The sequence below is a fragment of the Hylobates moloch genome, unplaced genomic scaffold, assembly GCF_009828535.3.
Source record: "Hylobates moloch isolate HMO894 unplaced genomic scaffold, HMol_V3 SCAFFOLD_7, whole genome shotgun sequence".
Lineage (NCBI taxonomy): Eukaryota > Metazoa > Chordata > Mammalia > Primates > Hylobatidae > Hylobates > Hylobates moloch.
In genome coordinates this window covers 43545363-43561155 of record NW_026652282.1, presented here as the reverse complement: position 1 = coordinate 43561155, position 15793 = coordinate 43545363, and the positions used below count along the sequence as shown (strand labels likewise).

The 15793-nt window shown below is 51.9% G+C and overlaps 2 protein-coding genes across 2 annotated transcripts; one reads left to right on the top strand and one right to left on the bottom strand.

The window, feature by feature from the left end:
- The first annotated feature begins 5094 nt into the window (after window positions 1–5094).
- Window positions 5095–9622, top strand: PCSK1N (proprotein convertase subtilisin/kexin type 1 inhibitor). The gene is made up of 3 exons (XM_032756885.2): window positions 5095–5303; window positions 8375–8847; window positions 9264–9622. The coding sequence occupies exons 1-3, from the start codon at window positions 5190–5192 to the stop codon at window positions 9457–9459; spliced, it is 783 nt and encodes a 260-aa protein (XP_032612776.1). The 5' UTR covers window positions 5095–5189; the 3' UTR covers window positions 9460–9622.
- Window positions 9623–10749: 1127 nt separating this feature from the next.
- Window positions 10750–12465, bottom strand: ERAS (ES cell expressed Ras). The gene has a single exon (XM_032756884.2). It carries the CDS (start codon window positions 11591–11593, stop codon window positions 10892–10894), a length of 702 nt encoding a protein of 233 aa, XP_032612775.1. The 5' UTR covers window positions 11594–12465; the 3' UTR covers window positions 10750–10891.
- Between the last annotated feature and the right edge of the window lie 3328 nt (window positions 12466–15793).

The following is a 15793-nucleotide window of genomic DNA, read 5'->3' as shown; positions in this document are numbered from 1 at the left end:
ATTACAGACATGAGCCATGGAGTCCCAACTAGTGTTTCTTTTTGAGTATGAACTGCCAACAACACACTTAAATCGGGAGAGCTGAGGGGGTCTCTAGCAAGTGTGCGCAGGGTGTGGCTGGTTTCCTAGCAGAGGTAAGCAACAAGGGGCTCTCATCGCCCAGGTCATTCAGGAGGGGCAGAGTGTTGCAGCAATGGCTAGTGATGTGTGAAGGGGAAGCAATGATGTTTCATAGGCTACGCCTTGGCTCCAGGATCTAATCGAAGACTAAAGTAAATAACAGGCCTCCAAAGAGTCCCAGGTAATTGAGGCAATAGTCCTGATACTTGTTTAGACGTATCATCAACAAAAAGGGAAGCGGGCATCTAGAATCCTGGAAACACATCTTTTTGTAGACAGTTCTTATACCAGGATTTGTGCTTCATTGTGTCATAATTATAGTTCTTTTAAACACAAAAAGTCTATAATCATTAAAATACACTTATGAGAACATATTTTACTTTTGCAGAATTAGCATAGAAAGATGTTTTCTTTTTGATTTGTCAGTTTTTAAAAAATCTGTTTAATAAGCCAAAGAGCACTTATAAGAATTTTGAATTAATTCACATGTGAAGCATTCTAGATAAACCTAATTACTTCTCTTGCCCTTCCTTTTATAAGGTGAAGAAGAAATCTTTAGATTACCTAATAACCATTTAATTTAATTTAATTTAATTCAATTTGTTTTTGAGACAGTCTTGCTCTGTCTCCCAGGCTGGGGTGCAGTGGCGTAATTATAGCTCACTGCAGCCTTGACCTCTGGGGCCCAAACAATGCTCCCACCTTAGCCTCCCAGAGTGCTGAGATTACAGGCGAGCCACCATGCCCAGCCCTAATAACCATTTTAATAAGCCCCAAAATAGTTTATACAGAAAACACATCTAACCAATTTTATTCTGAATTTGGGAAAATCAGAATTACAAAGAGTTGTTAGAGGAGTCAAAATATTTCATAAATATCTAAGCACAAGAAATATTTATAATTACTGCAGAATCATAAAGCAGTAAACAACGTTTATTAGAAACTTTTTTCAAAAATAAGTACTTACTGGGCATGGTGGCCCACGCCTGTAATCTTAGCACTTTAGGAGGCTGAGGCCAGCAGATAGATCACTTGAGCCCAGGAGTTGGAGACCAGCCTGGCCAACCTGGCGAAACCTCATCTCTACTAAAAATACCAAAATTAGCTGGGTGTGGTGGTCCATGCCTGTAATCTCAGCTACTCGGGAGGCTGAGGCAGGAGAATCACTTGAACCTGGGAGGCAGAGTTTGCACTGAGCCGAGATCATGCCACGGCACTCCAGCCTGGGCGACAGAGTGAAACTCCGTCTCAAACGACAACAACAACAACAACAAAAGATTTAAGAATATGTCGAAAAGCACTGGAAGATAGATTATTTTTGATGACAAAAGAAACCTCCACTAAACCAGGAAAACAATAATTTAGTTATTTCATAAGAAAAGGACACAAATTCTAATTTTACACCTTTTGTACATTATTCATGTAATAATTTCCAGTAGAGAATTTATTAATATAAGTATATGTATGTAGTTAGTTATACATGGAAATATAAATCTACAGATACAGGCCTGGCATGGTGACTCACACCTGTAATCCCAGCACTTTGGGAGGCTGAGGCAGACAGATCACTTGAGGTCAGGAGTTTCAGATCAGCCTGGGCAACATGGCAAAAACCCTGTCTCTACAAAAAATACAAAAATTAGACAGACGTGGTGGCATGCACCTGTAGTCCCAGCTGCTCGGGAGGCTGAGGCATGAAAATCACTCGAACACAAGGGGAGTAGGTTACAGTGAGCTGAGATCACACCACAGCACTCCAGCCTTGGTGACAAAGTGAGACTCTGTCTCGAAGTCAGTCAATCTACACATAGTCAATAAATTAAAAAATTTTCCATAGTTTCAAAATACAATTAACTTAGTATGATAAATAAAATTATGTATGTATTAATTATAATATTCCCATTAATAAGCTATAATAACTTTTTATTTTTATTTCTCAATTTTTGTAGTCTGTCTTGTCCTCGCCCCTATAACTTTTCAATAAACAAATAAAACTCATATCCATTTTCATGTATACATATTTGTATTTATCTGTAATTCTTTTTACCTAGGATAATCAACCATGCATATCAAATGTTTTTAATCTTTAATTCTTTTTTTTGAGACAGAGTCTTGCTCTGTCGCCCGGCTGGAGTGCAGTGGCGCGATCTCGGCTAACTGCAACTTCCGCCTCCCGGGCTCAAGCGATTCTCCTGCCTCAGCCTCCCGAGTAGCTGGGATTACAGGTGCCTGCTGCCATGCCCAGCTAATTTTTGTATTTTTAGTAGAGACGAGGTTTCACCATGTTGGCCAGGATAGTCTGGATCTCTTGACTTCGTGATCCACCTGCCTCAGCCTCCCAAAGTGGTGGGATTACAGGCGTGAGCCACCATGCCTGGCCCCTTAATCTTTAATTTTTATAAGTACATGGTGTGTATATTTATGGGGTACATGAGATTTTTTTTTTTTTTTGAGACGGAGTCTCTCCCTGTTGCTCAGGCTGGAGTGCAGTGGTGTGATCGCTGCTCACTGCAACCCATGCCTCCCAGGTTCGAGCGATTCTCCTGCCTCAGCCTCCTGAGTAGCTGAGATTACAGGAGTGCACCACCACGCCCTGCTGATTTTTATATTTTTAGTAGAGACGGAGTTTTGCCATGTTGGCTAGGCTGGTCTCGAACTTCTGGCCTCAAGTAATCTGCCTGCCTCGACCTCCCAAAGTGCTGGGATTACAGCACCACACCCAGCCTCACTTCATTTCTTTTTATGGCTGAATAATATTCAACGATATGGAGAAACCTCATTTTACTTATCTGTTCATCTATTGATGAACATTTGGGTTGTTTCCACTTTTTGCTATTATAAATAATGCTGCTTTGAACATTTGTGTACAGATTTTTGCATGGCCTCTTACATACATTTAAAAATATGGCCAGGTGTGGTGGCTCATGCCTGTAATCCCAGCACTTTGGGAAGCCAAGGTGGGTGGATCACTTGAACCCAGGAGTTCAAGAGCAGCCTGGGCAACATGGTGAAACCCGTCTCTACAAAAAAATGCAAAAATTAGCTGGGCATGGTGGGGAACACCTGTAGTCCCAGCAAGTCGGAAGGCTGAGATGGGAGGATTGCTTGAGCCTGGGAAGTGGAGGTTGCAGTGAGCCGTGATTTCGCCACTGCATTCCAGCCTGGGTGAGAGTGAGACCCTGTCTCAAAAAACAAATAAACAAACCAAAACAAACTTTATTACACATTTTATTACAGAAGGAGTAGGATTAAAAATAAAACAAAATAAAAAGTACATTTAATTGATTTTCTTTAAAATATTCAGCTGGGGTTTAAATTGAAATTACATAGAAATTATATATTAGTTTGGATAGACTTGACATCTTTATAAAATGAAATTGCCTCATCCAAGAACATGTATTGTGTCTTCATTTATTCAGATGATCTTTTCTTGTTTTTGAGACGGAGTCTTGCTCTGTCGCCCAGGCTGGAATGCAGTGGCACGATCTCGGCTCACTGCAACCTCTGCCTCCCAGGTTCAAGCAATTCTCCTCCTCCTCAGCCTCCTGAGTAGCTGGGATTACAGGTGCGTGTCACCATGCCCGGCTAATTTTTGTATTTTCAGTAGAGATGGGATTTCACCATGTTGGCCAGGCTGGTCTCAAACTCCTGACCTCAGGTGATACACCCGCTTCGGCCTCCCAAAGTGCTGGGATTACAAGCATGAGCCACCACGCCTGGCCTATTGTAATTTTTTTTTCAGACAACAGAAAAGTATGAAGGAGAAAGTAACAAACCATTAGTTACCTCCCCAGAGATAACCATTGTTAACATTCCCTCCCCAACATTTTTCCCCTATGGATACACATACATTTTTTCAAGATCTTGTTTCCTTTGATATGTCATTTTAGTGGCTTGAACTTATTTCTGGAACAATATATGGGTAAAGTCTATGCATATATGTATCTATGTATATATCTATCTATAGAAAACAAGTAGATATAGACAGTAAAATAAAGACAGAGACAAGACAGCGGTTGGAGAGATGAAAGGAGAGAAAGTCATAGACAAGGAGAGACATATGGAGAGAGGAAGACACAGAGAGAGCTGTGGGCACATAAGGGCAGAAAGATAAACACAGAGAGCCATGGAGAGATGAAAGTATTGGGCTGGGGCCAGGCATGGTGGCTCAACGCCTGTAATCCCAGCACTTTGGGAGGCCGAGGACGGCCGACTGCTTGAGCTCAGAAGTTGGAGACCAACCTGACAACATGACGAAACCCCATCTCTACAAAAATACAAAAATTAGCCAGGCGTGGTGGTGGGCACCTGTAGTCCCAGCTACTTGGCAGGCTGAGGCATGAGAATTGCTTGAACCCTGGAGGTGGAAATTGCAGTGAGCTGAGATCCGGCCACTGCCCTCCAGCCTGGGGGACACAGCGAGACCCTGTCAGAAAAAAAAAGACAAAGAGACAAGGAGAGGATGGAAAGGAGCATTTATTGAGCTCCTACTGAATGTCATTCTAAACCTCCAAGGTCACTTTGAGGGAGGCTGTCAGTAGTAACCCCTTCACGCCGCTGAGAGCCTGAGCCTTAGAATGGCCAACTGAGCTGTCCATGGTCACATCACCTAGATTGAACCCATCTCCCTGGCGCGGGCCGGGCCCACTGCGGGTGATCCATTAACTATTTATCTAATGAACAAACTAAAGTCCATCTCCTCCCCAAGGAAGAGAGATGAGGACCAGACCCCCATTCCACTACACTGAGTCAATTTTTCTTGCCTGTTTTCCTGTCTACTAAGGTAACAGTAAGGTCGGTTGCCCCAGCAACTGCCCTCTGACTGCCATGGCAACCGCCAGCTCTCCACCTTGCCCTTTGGGCATCTCCATGGCGACGAGAGGTCTGGTGGGGCTGCCAGTTCCCCGAGGATGCGCCTGCGTCGGGTGGGTTAGGGGAGGCGCGGGGGGGGGGGGGGGCCTGGTTCCGGGCGTGCGCAGCCGCAGAGCGCCGCAGCCTCGCCAGCTCGCCCCGGCACTGCGCACTTGCCAGCCAGTCCGCCCGTCCGGAGCCCGGCTCGCTGGGGCAGCATGGCGGGGTCGCCGCTGCTCTGGGGGCCGCGGGCCGGGGGCGTCGGCATTTTGGTGCTGCTGCTGCTCGGCCTGTTTCGGCCGCCCCCCGCGCTCTGCGCGCGGCCGGTAAAGGTGCGACCCCAGTCCGGCGCGGGGTGGGGGTTGGGGGAGGATGCCACCGGCGAGGGTTGGGGTTGGGGCTGCGCCGCCTCACCCTCGCCCGAGCCGGCTCCTGGGACGTGCGGAGAGATCGACGAGGGTGGCCCGGGCTCCGGCCGCCGGTCCGCGCCCAGGCCACGCCAGCACACCTGAGACCTGACTCGGTCTCTGCCTGTGCGGGTGGCGTTGTCCCGGGCGCCGCCGGTAACCGTGCCCTGCCCACCTCTCCGTGCCCGGTGCCTGTGACGCTGTCCACGGCACTAAGGCGCTTTAAGAAAGGGCGCGCGCGCATCGGTGTGTGTGCGTGTGATGTGAGGACAGCGATGTGGAGGTGTCGTGTCCTTGAAAGTGTGTGTTCTTTGGTTTGAGCGCTTCCAAGTGTCCTACAAAGGTGCCGTGGTGCGTCTGGGTGTGTAGTGTGTGTGATAACGGGATACTTCTGTGCGCGATTCTTTTGTGGCCCTGATTGTTTTCTCAGTGACACCGTGTGTATATTTGTGAATTCTTATTATGTGTGTTGGTATGGCCTATGGGCGTCTCTCTCTCTCTCTCTCTCTGTGTGTGTGTGTGTGTGTGTGTGTGTGTGTGTGTGTGTGTGTGTGTGATTTCGTTTTTGTTTGAGAGGGAGTGGTCTTCTCATCTCCATGTGCACATTCCATAGTGGTTCTGTTGGACCAAGTGCCTGGGATTTCGTTTGTGTGTTCCTGAGACTGTTTCTCTCTGTTTCTTTGTGGAGCTGTGTCATCCTGAGGAGAGGAGCCATGATGTCTCTCTGCTGCATTGTTCCTTTAAGGATGGTGCATGTCCTTGCACCTGGGTGGCTTGGCGATTGTAACTGCAGGAGCAGCTGCGGATGTGAACGTGTGCAGGTCCTTGCATGTGGCTGTGGCAGTGTTGGACTGTATATGTGACATCTCCAGGCCTGTCAGTCCTCATGAGTGTGTGTGAGGCTGTGATTGCTGGTGAGTGTGATACCCCGGGGTGACTGAGGAGTGGTGGGCGCCAAGCAAGGGCACTTGGAGAGGCATCCTCCTCTAGCTCTTCAATACTGTCTGCATCAAAGATGGGAATTTTAAAAAAAACTGTTACCTTATATCCGTGTAACAATGTGTTTAATATATATGTACAATGTAAAGAATGATGACAAAGTAACTCCCTCCTGTAGCAGTCACTCAGCTGAATAAATAGAGCCTGACCAAGAGTTAGAAGCCCCTGTGTGCCCCTCGCCATGGCAGCTCCTGTTCCCCCACAGTCCTTATTCTGTATTTTCTGTCCATTGATCCCTTACTTTTGTTTGTAGCTTATCACATATGTGTAGCTCTCAAAAAAAACCATTGTTTAGTTTTTCCTGCTTTTGAACATCATTGAAATGGAATCATACTGGGTGACTGGTTCCTCGTAGTCACTAGGGGTCACTAGGAAGTCCCCAGGGTGTCTAGTAGTCTCAGGCAGTCTGCAGTGAAATTCTGGAACTTGACTTTTTTTTTTCCCTTGGCTCTATTCTGGTCGCGAGATTCATCCAAGTTGATGCATGTGGCTGTAATTCATTTATTTTTATTGCTGCATAATATTATATCCTGTGAGGACATCATGATTTATATATGTATTCTCAATTTGTCAGTGGACATTGGATTGTTTCCAGGCTTTTCTTTCTCCCCCGCCCTTTTATGCTATTACGAACAGTGCTGCTGTCATCTTTCACGAACTTGTGACCAGTAGTATATGTGCCAAAGCTACTCTGGGGCGTGACATCCCAGGAGTGGGTCATAGGATATGTGCATCTTTTTAGATATTGTCAAACCGCTCTTCAGAATTACTTTGCCAGTTTAATTCTCACCAGCATAGTATGAGAGTTCCCGTTTTTCTGCATTCATATCAACACTTTATATTATCAGACTTTTTGATTTGAGTCAATCTTTTGGTTATATTATGCATAGTATCTCCCTGGCATTTTAATTTGCTTTCCCCTGATTACTAATGAGGTTTTTAATTTTATTTTATGTTTGTTAGAGACAGGGTCTTCCTCTGTCATGCACGCGGGAGTGCAGTAGTGCGATCTGGGCTCACTGCAACCTTGAGCTTCTGGACTCAGGTGATCCTCCCACCTCATCTTCCCAAGTAGCTGGGACTATGGGCTTGTGCCCCGCTCATTTTTTTTGGTTTTATTTTTTGTAGAGACAGGGTCTCGCCATGTTGACCAGGCTGGTCTCAAACTCCTGGCCTCAAGCGATCTTCCTGCCTTGGCCTCCCAAAGTGCTGGGATTACAGGCATGAACCACTACACCTGGCCCAATTTTTCATATGTTTAGTAATCATTTTTGTGAAATAGGTGATCATGTATTTTTTCCATTTCTGTATGAGTTTGTTTTTCTCTTACTACTTTTTAGGAATTCTCTGTATCTTCTGTGTACTACTCTTTCATTGACTATTTGTGTTGCAGGCATCACTCCTTTTAAACATATTTATATGTGGCCTGTATGTTTCTTTTCCAAACCTTCACAGTCATTTTTATGATCTTTTATTCCTTGCTCAGATTATTGGTACCCTCTTTTATTTCTTTAAACTTGTGGAAATTGTTTCAAAACTGCTTGAACTGAAAATTTGTCATTGGATAATTTATTCTACAGATGAACTTGTACACATGCCAGATGATATAGGAACAAGTTTATTAATATAGTTCCTATTGTCCACAATATTAAATATGGAAAAATCTATAACTGTCATATCTACCATCCCTACTCTTATGAAGAAACTCGGTCTCCAGGAGTGGGGGTGGGGAGGGAGGAATTATGAGAGTCACCAAGGGATGACTGGCGAGCTGTGGGGTGGGGGTGGGGGGTGTCTGGGGATCTTTGGTGATCTTAAGTGTGTCTGGAGATATTTGGTGGTTTCCAGTGGCCTTAGGGGTGTCCGGGTATATTTGGATGGTCACGGTGCTTTCGGTGGCATCTGGGATGTTTGAGGCTCACGGAGCTTCCTGGGCTGGGGGACCCTGTCTCGACGGACGCTGACAAACTCTTTTCCCCCACCTCATTTTCCAGCAGGAGCCCCGCGGCCTAAGCGTAGCGTCGCCGCCCTTGGCTGAGACTGGCGCTCCCCGCCGCTTCCGGCGGTCAGTGCCCCGAGGTGAGGCGGCGGGGGCGGTGCAGGAGCTGGCGCGGGCGCTGGCGCATCTGCTGGAGGCCGAACGTCAGGAGCGGGCGCGGGCCGAGGCGCAGGAGGCTGAGGATCAGCAGGCGCGCGTCCTGGCGCAGCTGCTGCGCGTCTGGGGCGCGCCCCGCAACTCTGATCCGGCTCTGGGCCTGGACGACGACCCCGACGCGCCTGCAGCGCAGCTCGCTCGCGCTCTGCTCCGCGCCCGCCTTGACCCTGCAGCCCTCGCAGCCCAGCTTGTCCCCGCACCCGTCCCCGCCGCGGCGCTCCGACCCCGGCCCCCGGTCTACGACGACGGCCCCGCGGGCCAGGATGCCGAGGAAGCAGGCGATGACACACCCGACGTGGACCCCGAGCTGCTGAGGTGCCCGGCAGGGGATGGGGAGGGGTCGGGCGCCTGCGTCTGGGGAGGACGAGGGCGAGGAACTGAGAAGCCTGCTTCCCCCGTGGAGTGCGAACCCCTAAGTCCTGGGGCCCTAAGAGGGAGTGAGGTCCTGGATCCAGGGAGTCGGGGCAAGGATGCCTGGCTGAGGACTCAGTGGGGGAAGTGGACCCCAGGTCCTGGGAAGAGGAGAGGGAGGCGGGGAAGCCACAGTTTCTGGGATGAAAGGCGAGGACGGCTGTCTCCTGAAAGCAGTGGGCTGAGGACGCCTGCCTGGGGAGGGAACCGTGTCCCCAGGCAGTATGTGGTTGTGGATCCTGCGTTCTGGGCCCCGAGCGTGGGGCCGGGGAACGCCCCATCGCGGACACCGCCTCACTGCATTGCGCTCGGCCCTGCAGGTACTTGCTGGGACGGATTCTTGCGGGAAGCACGGACTCCGAGGGGGTGTCAGCCCCGCGCCGCCTCCGCCGTGCCGCCGACCAGGATGTGGCCTCCGAGCTGCCCCCTGAGGGCGTGCTGGGGGCGCTGCTGCGTGTGAAACGCCTAGAGACCCCGGCGCCCCAGGTGCCTGCACGCCGCCTCTTGCCACCCTGAGCACAGCCCGGATCCCGTGCACCCTGGGATCCAGAAGTGCCCCCGCCATCCCGCCACCAGGACTGCTCCGCGCCAGCACGTCCAGAGCAACTTACCCCGGCCAGCTATTCCTCCCACCCGAGGATCCCTACCCCCGGCCCCACAATAAACATGATCTGAAGCAGCTCTGTGCTTGTCTGTGTGAGTGGCAGTTTCTAGGCACTGGTGGTCCCCCTGGTGGTGGTTGCCCTTAGACCAGGAGAGAGGAGACCCTACCCTGGGTCCTGCACTTTAGAGCAATCACCTGCTCAGTCTATGTCTCTCCTACGGGTGGAGGGGAAGACATCCGCATGGACAATCGCGGATCTTGTGTCCGCCTTTTAGGCCTCACTTGGGTATGGGGATCCCAGGCTTTGAGGCCACTTTCAGGGCCTGCACCATCATCTTCCAAGGGACCATCCTCCTGAGGGCCAAGGGGTGGCTTTGTGGGGCACGTGAGTAGATCTTGAGGTGCTGGCTGGGATGTCACAGGCACACATGAACACCTCCTGATGCCGGGGAGAGAAAGGGAGAGGGCGGAGAGAAAGGGAGAGGGCACTGAGGGTCGGGAGGCCCCAGTGCAGGCACACTCTTTGGCAGACAGGCACATTCTGGCAGGGAACTCTGAGAAGGCTGAGAAATTGTAGCCTGGGTATCCAGGTCACTAATAAAGTGTATTTGCCAAAGTAGGATAGGGTGTATTTCGTTTACTTTGTAAAGCTTGATTTGTAATGTCTGAATGTTTACACATTTAGTTATGTAGTGTAGAGGCCTACCTGTACTCTTGCTCCAGGCCCTGGAGATACTGAGGGTTGCTGTGGTGGCAGCTGATTTGTGGCCATGGTCTTTGCACTGGCTAGTCCCTCTGCCTCTGGATATCTTCAAGTTTTTGTCCAGATGTCACCTACTCTCAAGAAGGCTTTCCTGGACCTGTCACCCTATTCCTTCACCTGCCTTTAACACGCAGGCTTTATCACTATCTAGCCTGATGCCATATCTATAAGGGCAAGGATTTTTAAGTGTCTTGTTTGCCTCTACCTCCCTTGTATCTAAAGCGGAGCCTGGCACACAGTGGGCTCCCCCTGAATTTCTTGAATGAAAGAATTCTCACAACTCAAGTAACATTCTACCCAGTCTCACTCCCACCCACGTAACACTCGGCACAGAGGCAGCTTTGAAACCCAAAACACCATTTATTTAATTTTGCACAAAATCTCTCAACTTGACATAACAAAAGCAACATTAGGCACTCCCATGTTACCAAAAAGCCCCTCACCAAGTGAAAACAAGAGAGGTGTCCATCTTTCCCTAGTATACCAGATGTGTCCCTCAAAGCTAGTTGCCTCAGGGGTCTCATGTCAAATGAACAATCACCCTGGCCTGGGGGAAGGTCTACATCTCTTGGCCAAGACCTTCAGGCCACAGAGCAGCCACAGTGGCAGGTGGCCTTCTGGTGCCGGGTCTTCTCCCTACAGGACCTTGCCATGGGCTCCTTCGCCATGGCCTCCTGGACCCTCTGGATCTCATGGACCAGCAGGGAAAAGGCCTCCTCCACGCCTTGCCGTGTTTTGGCTGAGGTCTCCACGAAGTGGGCCCCCCAGCTGTGTGCGAGGGCTGCAGCAGCGGCATGAGCATCTCCAGCAGTGGTCACAAGGTCACACTTGTTGCCCACGAGGACAAGGGGCTGGGCGGGATGAGGGCCCCAGGTGGCCCATATCTGCTGCAGCTGGATCAGAGACGAGGGGTCATCGAGAGCGAAGACGCCCAGCACACCATCACAGACAGCCAGGCACTGGTCACGCAGGGCCCTATGGATGGCCTGCCCTGCTGTGTCCAGCACATTCAGAATGCAGTCCCCACTGTCCAGGGTCAACTCCTTCCAGTAAGAATCCTGGATGGTGGGGTCGTGGTCCTCCACGAAGCACTGGTGGTTCAGCTGGATGGTCAGCGCACTCTTGCCCACGCCACTGGCGCCCACCACCACAGCCTTGTACTCAGGCAGCTGCCTGCCAACATCCCTGCGGCGTGCCTGAGCCCGGTGGGTTTCCCCCTGGAAGGAAGGGCTCCATGTGGCCAGGCCCAGGTCGAAGGTGCCAGGCTTTGTTGGCAGCTCCATGACCCCAGCAGGCAGCTCAGGGAAGAGACGTGGGCAGCAGGCTCTGCAAGTGGGAAGAGAAGAAGCAAGACAACAGGGGATACATTAGGGGAGACCATTTGGGGGCAAGGAGACAGTGGGGTGTCATTATTTCAACATTTATTGAATGCCTATTGTGTGCTGATCACCTTCTAATTTGCGTGCTATATATATATGATTTATGTTGTTTTCTCCCTGTCCCATGTCCCCCCATCTCTCCTTCCCTCCTCACACAAATCAACAACTGTGAAGGCTGGATTTCCCAAACAGCTTTATTGAGATGTAATTTACATCCCATCAAGTTCAGCCAGCTAGTGTCCAATTTAACGGGTTTTAAAAGCATATTCATGAAGTTGTGCAACTATCACCATAACTAAATTTTAGAACATTTTCCTCACCCGGAAAAAAATCCCCATGCCCATTAGCAGTTCCTCCCCATGACGGAGGGAGGGCAGGATTTTGCCGGTTTGGGTCACCATTGAACCCCAGCCCAGCACAGTGCCTGCCAGACAGTAGGGACTCAACATTCCCACCCCCAGAAGGTTTATGTTCTAAAAGGCAGAGGCAGATAATACAATAAACCAAATAAATATGTAAATCACGTGGTCTGTTAGCCATTATCATTAGAATGTAGTCTTTATTTATTAATTATTCAACATACATTTATTGGGAACCTACTGTGTGGCAAGGACATGGAGGTGGGCAATAAATAGACAACAAACTGTAGCCCTCACAAAGGTTATATTCTGGTCGGGATGAGAGACAACAAACTAGGTAAAAAAGTGGGCCGGGCGCAATGGCTCATGCCTGTAATCCCAGCACTTTGGGAGGCCGAGTCGGGTGGATCACCTGAGGTCAGGAGTTCGAGACCAGCCTGCCCAACATTGCAAAACCTCGTCTCTACTAAAAACACAAAAAATTAGCCAGGCGTGGTGGCGGACGCCTGTAATCCCAGCTACTAGGGAGGCTGAGGCAGGAGAATCGCTTGAACCCGGGAGGTGGAGGTTGCAGTGAGCTGAGATCATGCCACTTGCACTCCAGCCTGGGAGACAAGAGCAAAACTCTGTCTCAAAAAAAAAAAAAAAAAGTGAACTATATGTCAGTAGCGGGTGATATGCATGCAGAAGGTGCTCAGTTCACGCCAGGCTTTTAAATTATAATTTAATCTCCATTCATTAATTCAAGAATCTTCCTTCGTGCCAGGCATTGTGGTATGGCAGTTAACAAAACGGACTCCAGTCCCTGCCCTTGTGAGGATTAGATTCTGGCAGAGAGAAAGAGACAGTAACAAGATAAGGAACAAGGAAGTTGCATGTTCGAAGAGGATGGGCACACGGCAGGTGGTCAGTGTTAGTTATTAGCAGCACATCCCCATTCACTCAGTGAATGCCCCTCGGTGTCCTTGGGCTCAGAAAGTGCCCTGCTTAGTGCATCCTAATGGCTTTTGCCACGACTCCCCTCCGAAAGCCTGGCGCAGCGGCAGTTTGGGGGCGGATGGTGGCTTCGAGGTTTGATGGAGTTGGAGATCCGGGGGTCGGAGTCGGGGCAAGGTCCCAAATGGGGATGCGGCCGCGGCGTCCTCAGCTCTGAGGGATCCCTGGGAATAGTCACTGGCGGCGTTTGCCCAGAAGGAGCGGGGACGGGATGAAGAGAGTAGGAAGGGGAGGACGGAGCTTGGGGGTCCCCGATGGTTGGGGACAGGAAGAAGACCTGGAGGACTGCGAGGAGGGGCGAGGCGGCGGAGCACGTGGAGGGAGAGGTCGGCTTCTGGGGGTCCTGTAGGGGTGCCCGGCCATCTTTAGGGATGGGTCAGAAGGCAGAGGCGGGGTCGAGGCTGCCTCTTTAAGTCGGGGTTCGAGCGGCAGGAGTCTGGGGGCGCGGACGGCGAGGAAGGAAAGCCCGGGGCCTGGCCGAGTGGCAGAGCGCAGCTTCCACCCCAGGTGCCTGGCGGGACGGGGCCACACTTGGCCAGTCCCCGCGACGCGCAGGGAGGCCGCGGCCCTGGTCCCCACGGCTCTGCTCCCGGGAGGAGCCCGAGGCGCAGAGGCACGTGCCGAGGGCACTGGCCCGGGGTCTCAGCCCGCGGGAGGAGCCGGGGATGGGGGGCTCGGTCCTCTCAAGTGGCGCGGAGTCCCCGGCGGGTCCTCTGGGCTCCTGGCGGGTCCCCGTAGCCGCGCGCTCAGAGCCGCCGGGACTAGGTTGGGGGGCTTTGCCCAGCTCACCGAGGCCGGCGCACTAAGGGGCCAGGACCTGGGGTCAGGGCGGCCTCGCCAGGTCGCGCTTTCCCGGACGAGGCCGGGTGAGGTGCAAAGCTCGGAGTGCCGAGGGGTCCCCGAAACCAGGACTCCACTTCGGGCTCGGTGTGAGCAGCGTTGCCCAGGCATCCTGTCAAGACCCATCCCGACTCCGGGTGAGGCGGCCCCACTTCCAGCCAAGCGCCGACACCCCTCCCGGCCGGCCGACGGGCCGCTCGCCCGGGAGAAGGCTTGGCGCTTGGGGGAGGGTCCCCCAAAGCCGGCGCGGGGATACCCCCAGGCCTGGCAGGGCCGGGGGCACCGGCGCCTCGCTCACCTGTGTCCGTGGGGAGGCGGGCGCGCTGGGACGCTCTGACAGGCCTGGCGGGGGGCGACGCTGCTCCCTGGGGCACCCCGGCGGCGGGTGGGGGAGTGGACATGCGCAGCCGCCCTCCCTCGGCTCCTCAGGCCGCCCACCCCCCTGCGCCGCGCCCCTGCCCCTGCCACTGCCCCGCCCCTGCCATTGCCCCGGGGGAGCAAGGGGTCGTGCCCCCGCAGGCAGCTTGCGCACAGGCACGTGGGTGCCACAGCGGCCTCTAGGGGTGCACGGACGGCGGCCAAACCTCCCCGTGTGTCCCCTGTGGCGCCTCTCCCTTGCTTTCCTGTTGGTAGGGTGTGTGTGTGTGTGTGTGTGTGTGTGTGTGTGTGTGTGTGTGTGAGAGAGAGAGAGAGAGAGAGAGAGAGAGTTGGGGGTCAGATTTTGACCAGGATGGCCTGACTTTGGGCACTGTTTTGTGGGAAGTTCTTTCAGGCCACAGAGCCAGTGCTGCCTCAACTCGGTTTTTTGGTAGCTCTGGAGAAAAGAGGAGAGTAACAGAGGAGGAGGGATCATTCTGTCAGGGAAGAAAGACCCTGACTGGAGGCGGCTGCCTGTCAAGCTACACATTTCCCAGGCTCCCTTGCAGCTATGGCAACCACATGCACAGTCCTGATCAATGAGAGGGCAGCAGAGGTGGGGCATCCAGAGGGCTCGTAAAACAGGGCAGCCCCTGGCCCAGGAGCAGTGGCTCACACCCGTTAATCCCAGCACTTTGGGAGGCCTAGGCCAGCGGATCACGAGGTCAGGAGTTTGAGATCAGCCTGCCCAATATGGCGAAACCCTGTCTCTACTAAAAATACAAAAATTAGCCAGGTGTGGTGGCAGGCACCTGTAATCCCAGCTACTCAGGAGGCTGAGGAAGGAGAATCACTTGAACCTGGGAGGCGGAGGCTGTAGTGAGCTGAGATTGTGCCACTGCACTCCAGCCTGGGCGACAAGAGCAAGACTCCATCTCAAAAAAACAAAACAAAACAAGAACCCAGCAGCCTCGGCCCTTCCCCATCCCTCCTCTTCTTGACTCAGTAAGGCTGTGGTGGTCAGCTTGGGATCACAAGGTGGCCATGAAGAAAAGTCCTGGAAACCTCAGAGCCGACTCCCTTGAGCTGCCAAAGCAATTCTCACCAAGTGGGAGAAATTCAACTCTCAGACTGTCCTCCAATTTCCCACCTCCAGTCAATGGCAGGCACCCCTTCTGCCAAGAAGCTACCATGACCACCACATTCAAGTTAAACCTGGACCTCCTGCCATCCCCAGTCAGGCCAATGAGACAGTGGGGAAACAGGCCTGGTCAGGATACTTCCTGCTAGTTTTCTTGCCTTCTCAGCCTAGGGTGTGGGTGTGGCTGGGACTGGCTGTGAGGCTATTTATAAGGCAAGCACCCATTTTCTCATGGATTCTACCATTTCATATCCCATGGAGCCAGTCAAGATGGCTGCTCTATTTTCAGTTAGTTTTTTGGGAGCAATGGATGGGCAGGGGATTGATCTGACAGAGACCCACTCCCTCATTCCTTCATTACTCATCGGCTCTGCTGGCCAGGGATGTGGGATTCTCCACCTGCTCAAAGTC

Bases quoted from the DNA above. Each gene is read 5' to 3' on its own strand.
- ERAS (XM_032756884.2), bottom strand. From the start codon at position 11,593: ATGGAGCTGCCAACAAAGCCTGGCACCTTCGACCTGGGCCTGGCCACA.
- PCSK1N (XM_032756885.2), top strand. From the start codon at position 5,190: ATGGCGGGGTCGCCGCTGCTCTGGGGGCCGCGGGCCGGGGGCGTCGGC. The intron at 5,304-8,374 runs GTGCGACCCCAG...ATTTTCCAGCAG, and splicing joins TCTGCGCGCGGCCGGTAAAG to GAGCCCCGCGGCCTAAGCGT. The intron at 8,848-9,263 runs GTGCCCGGCAGG...TCGGCCCTGCAG, and splicing joins GTGGACCCCGAGCTGCTGAG to GTACTTGCTGGGACGGATTC.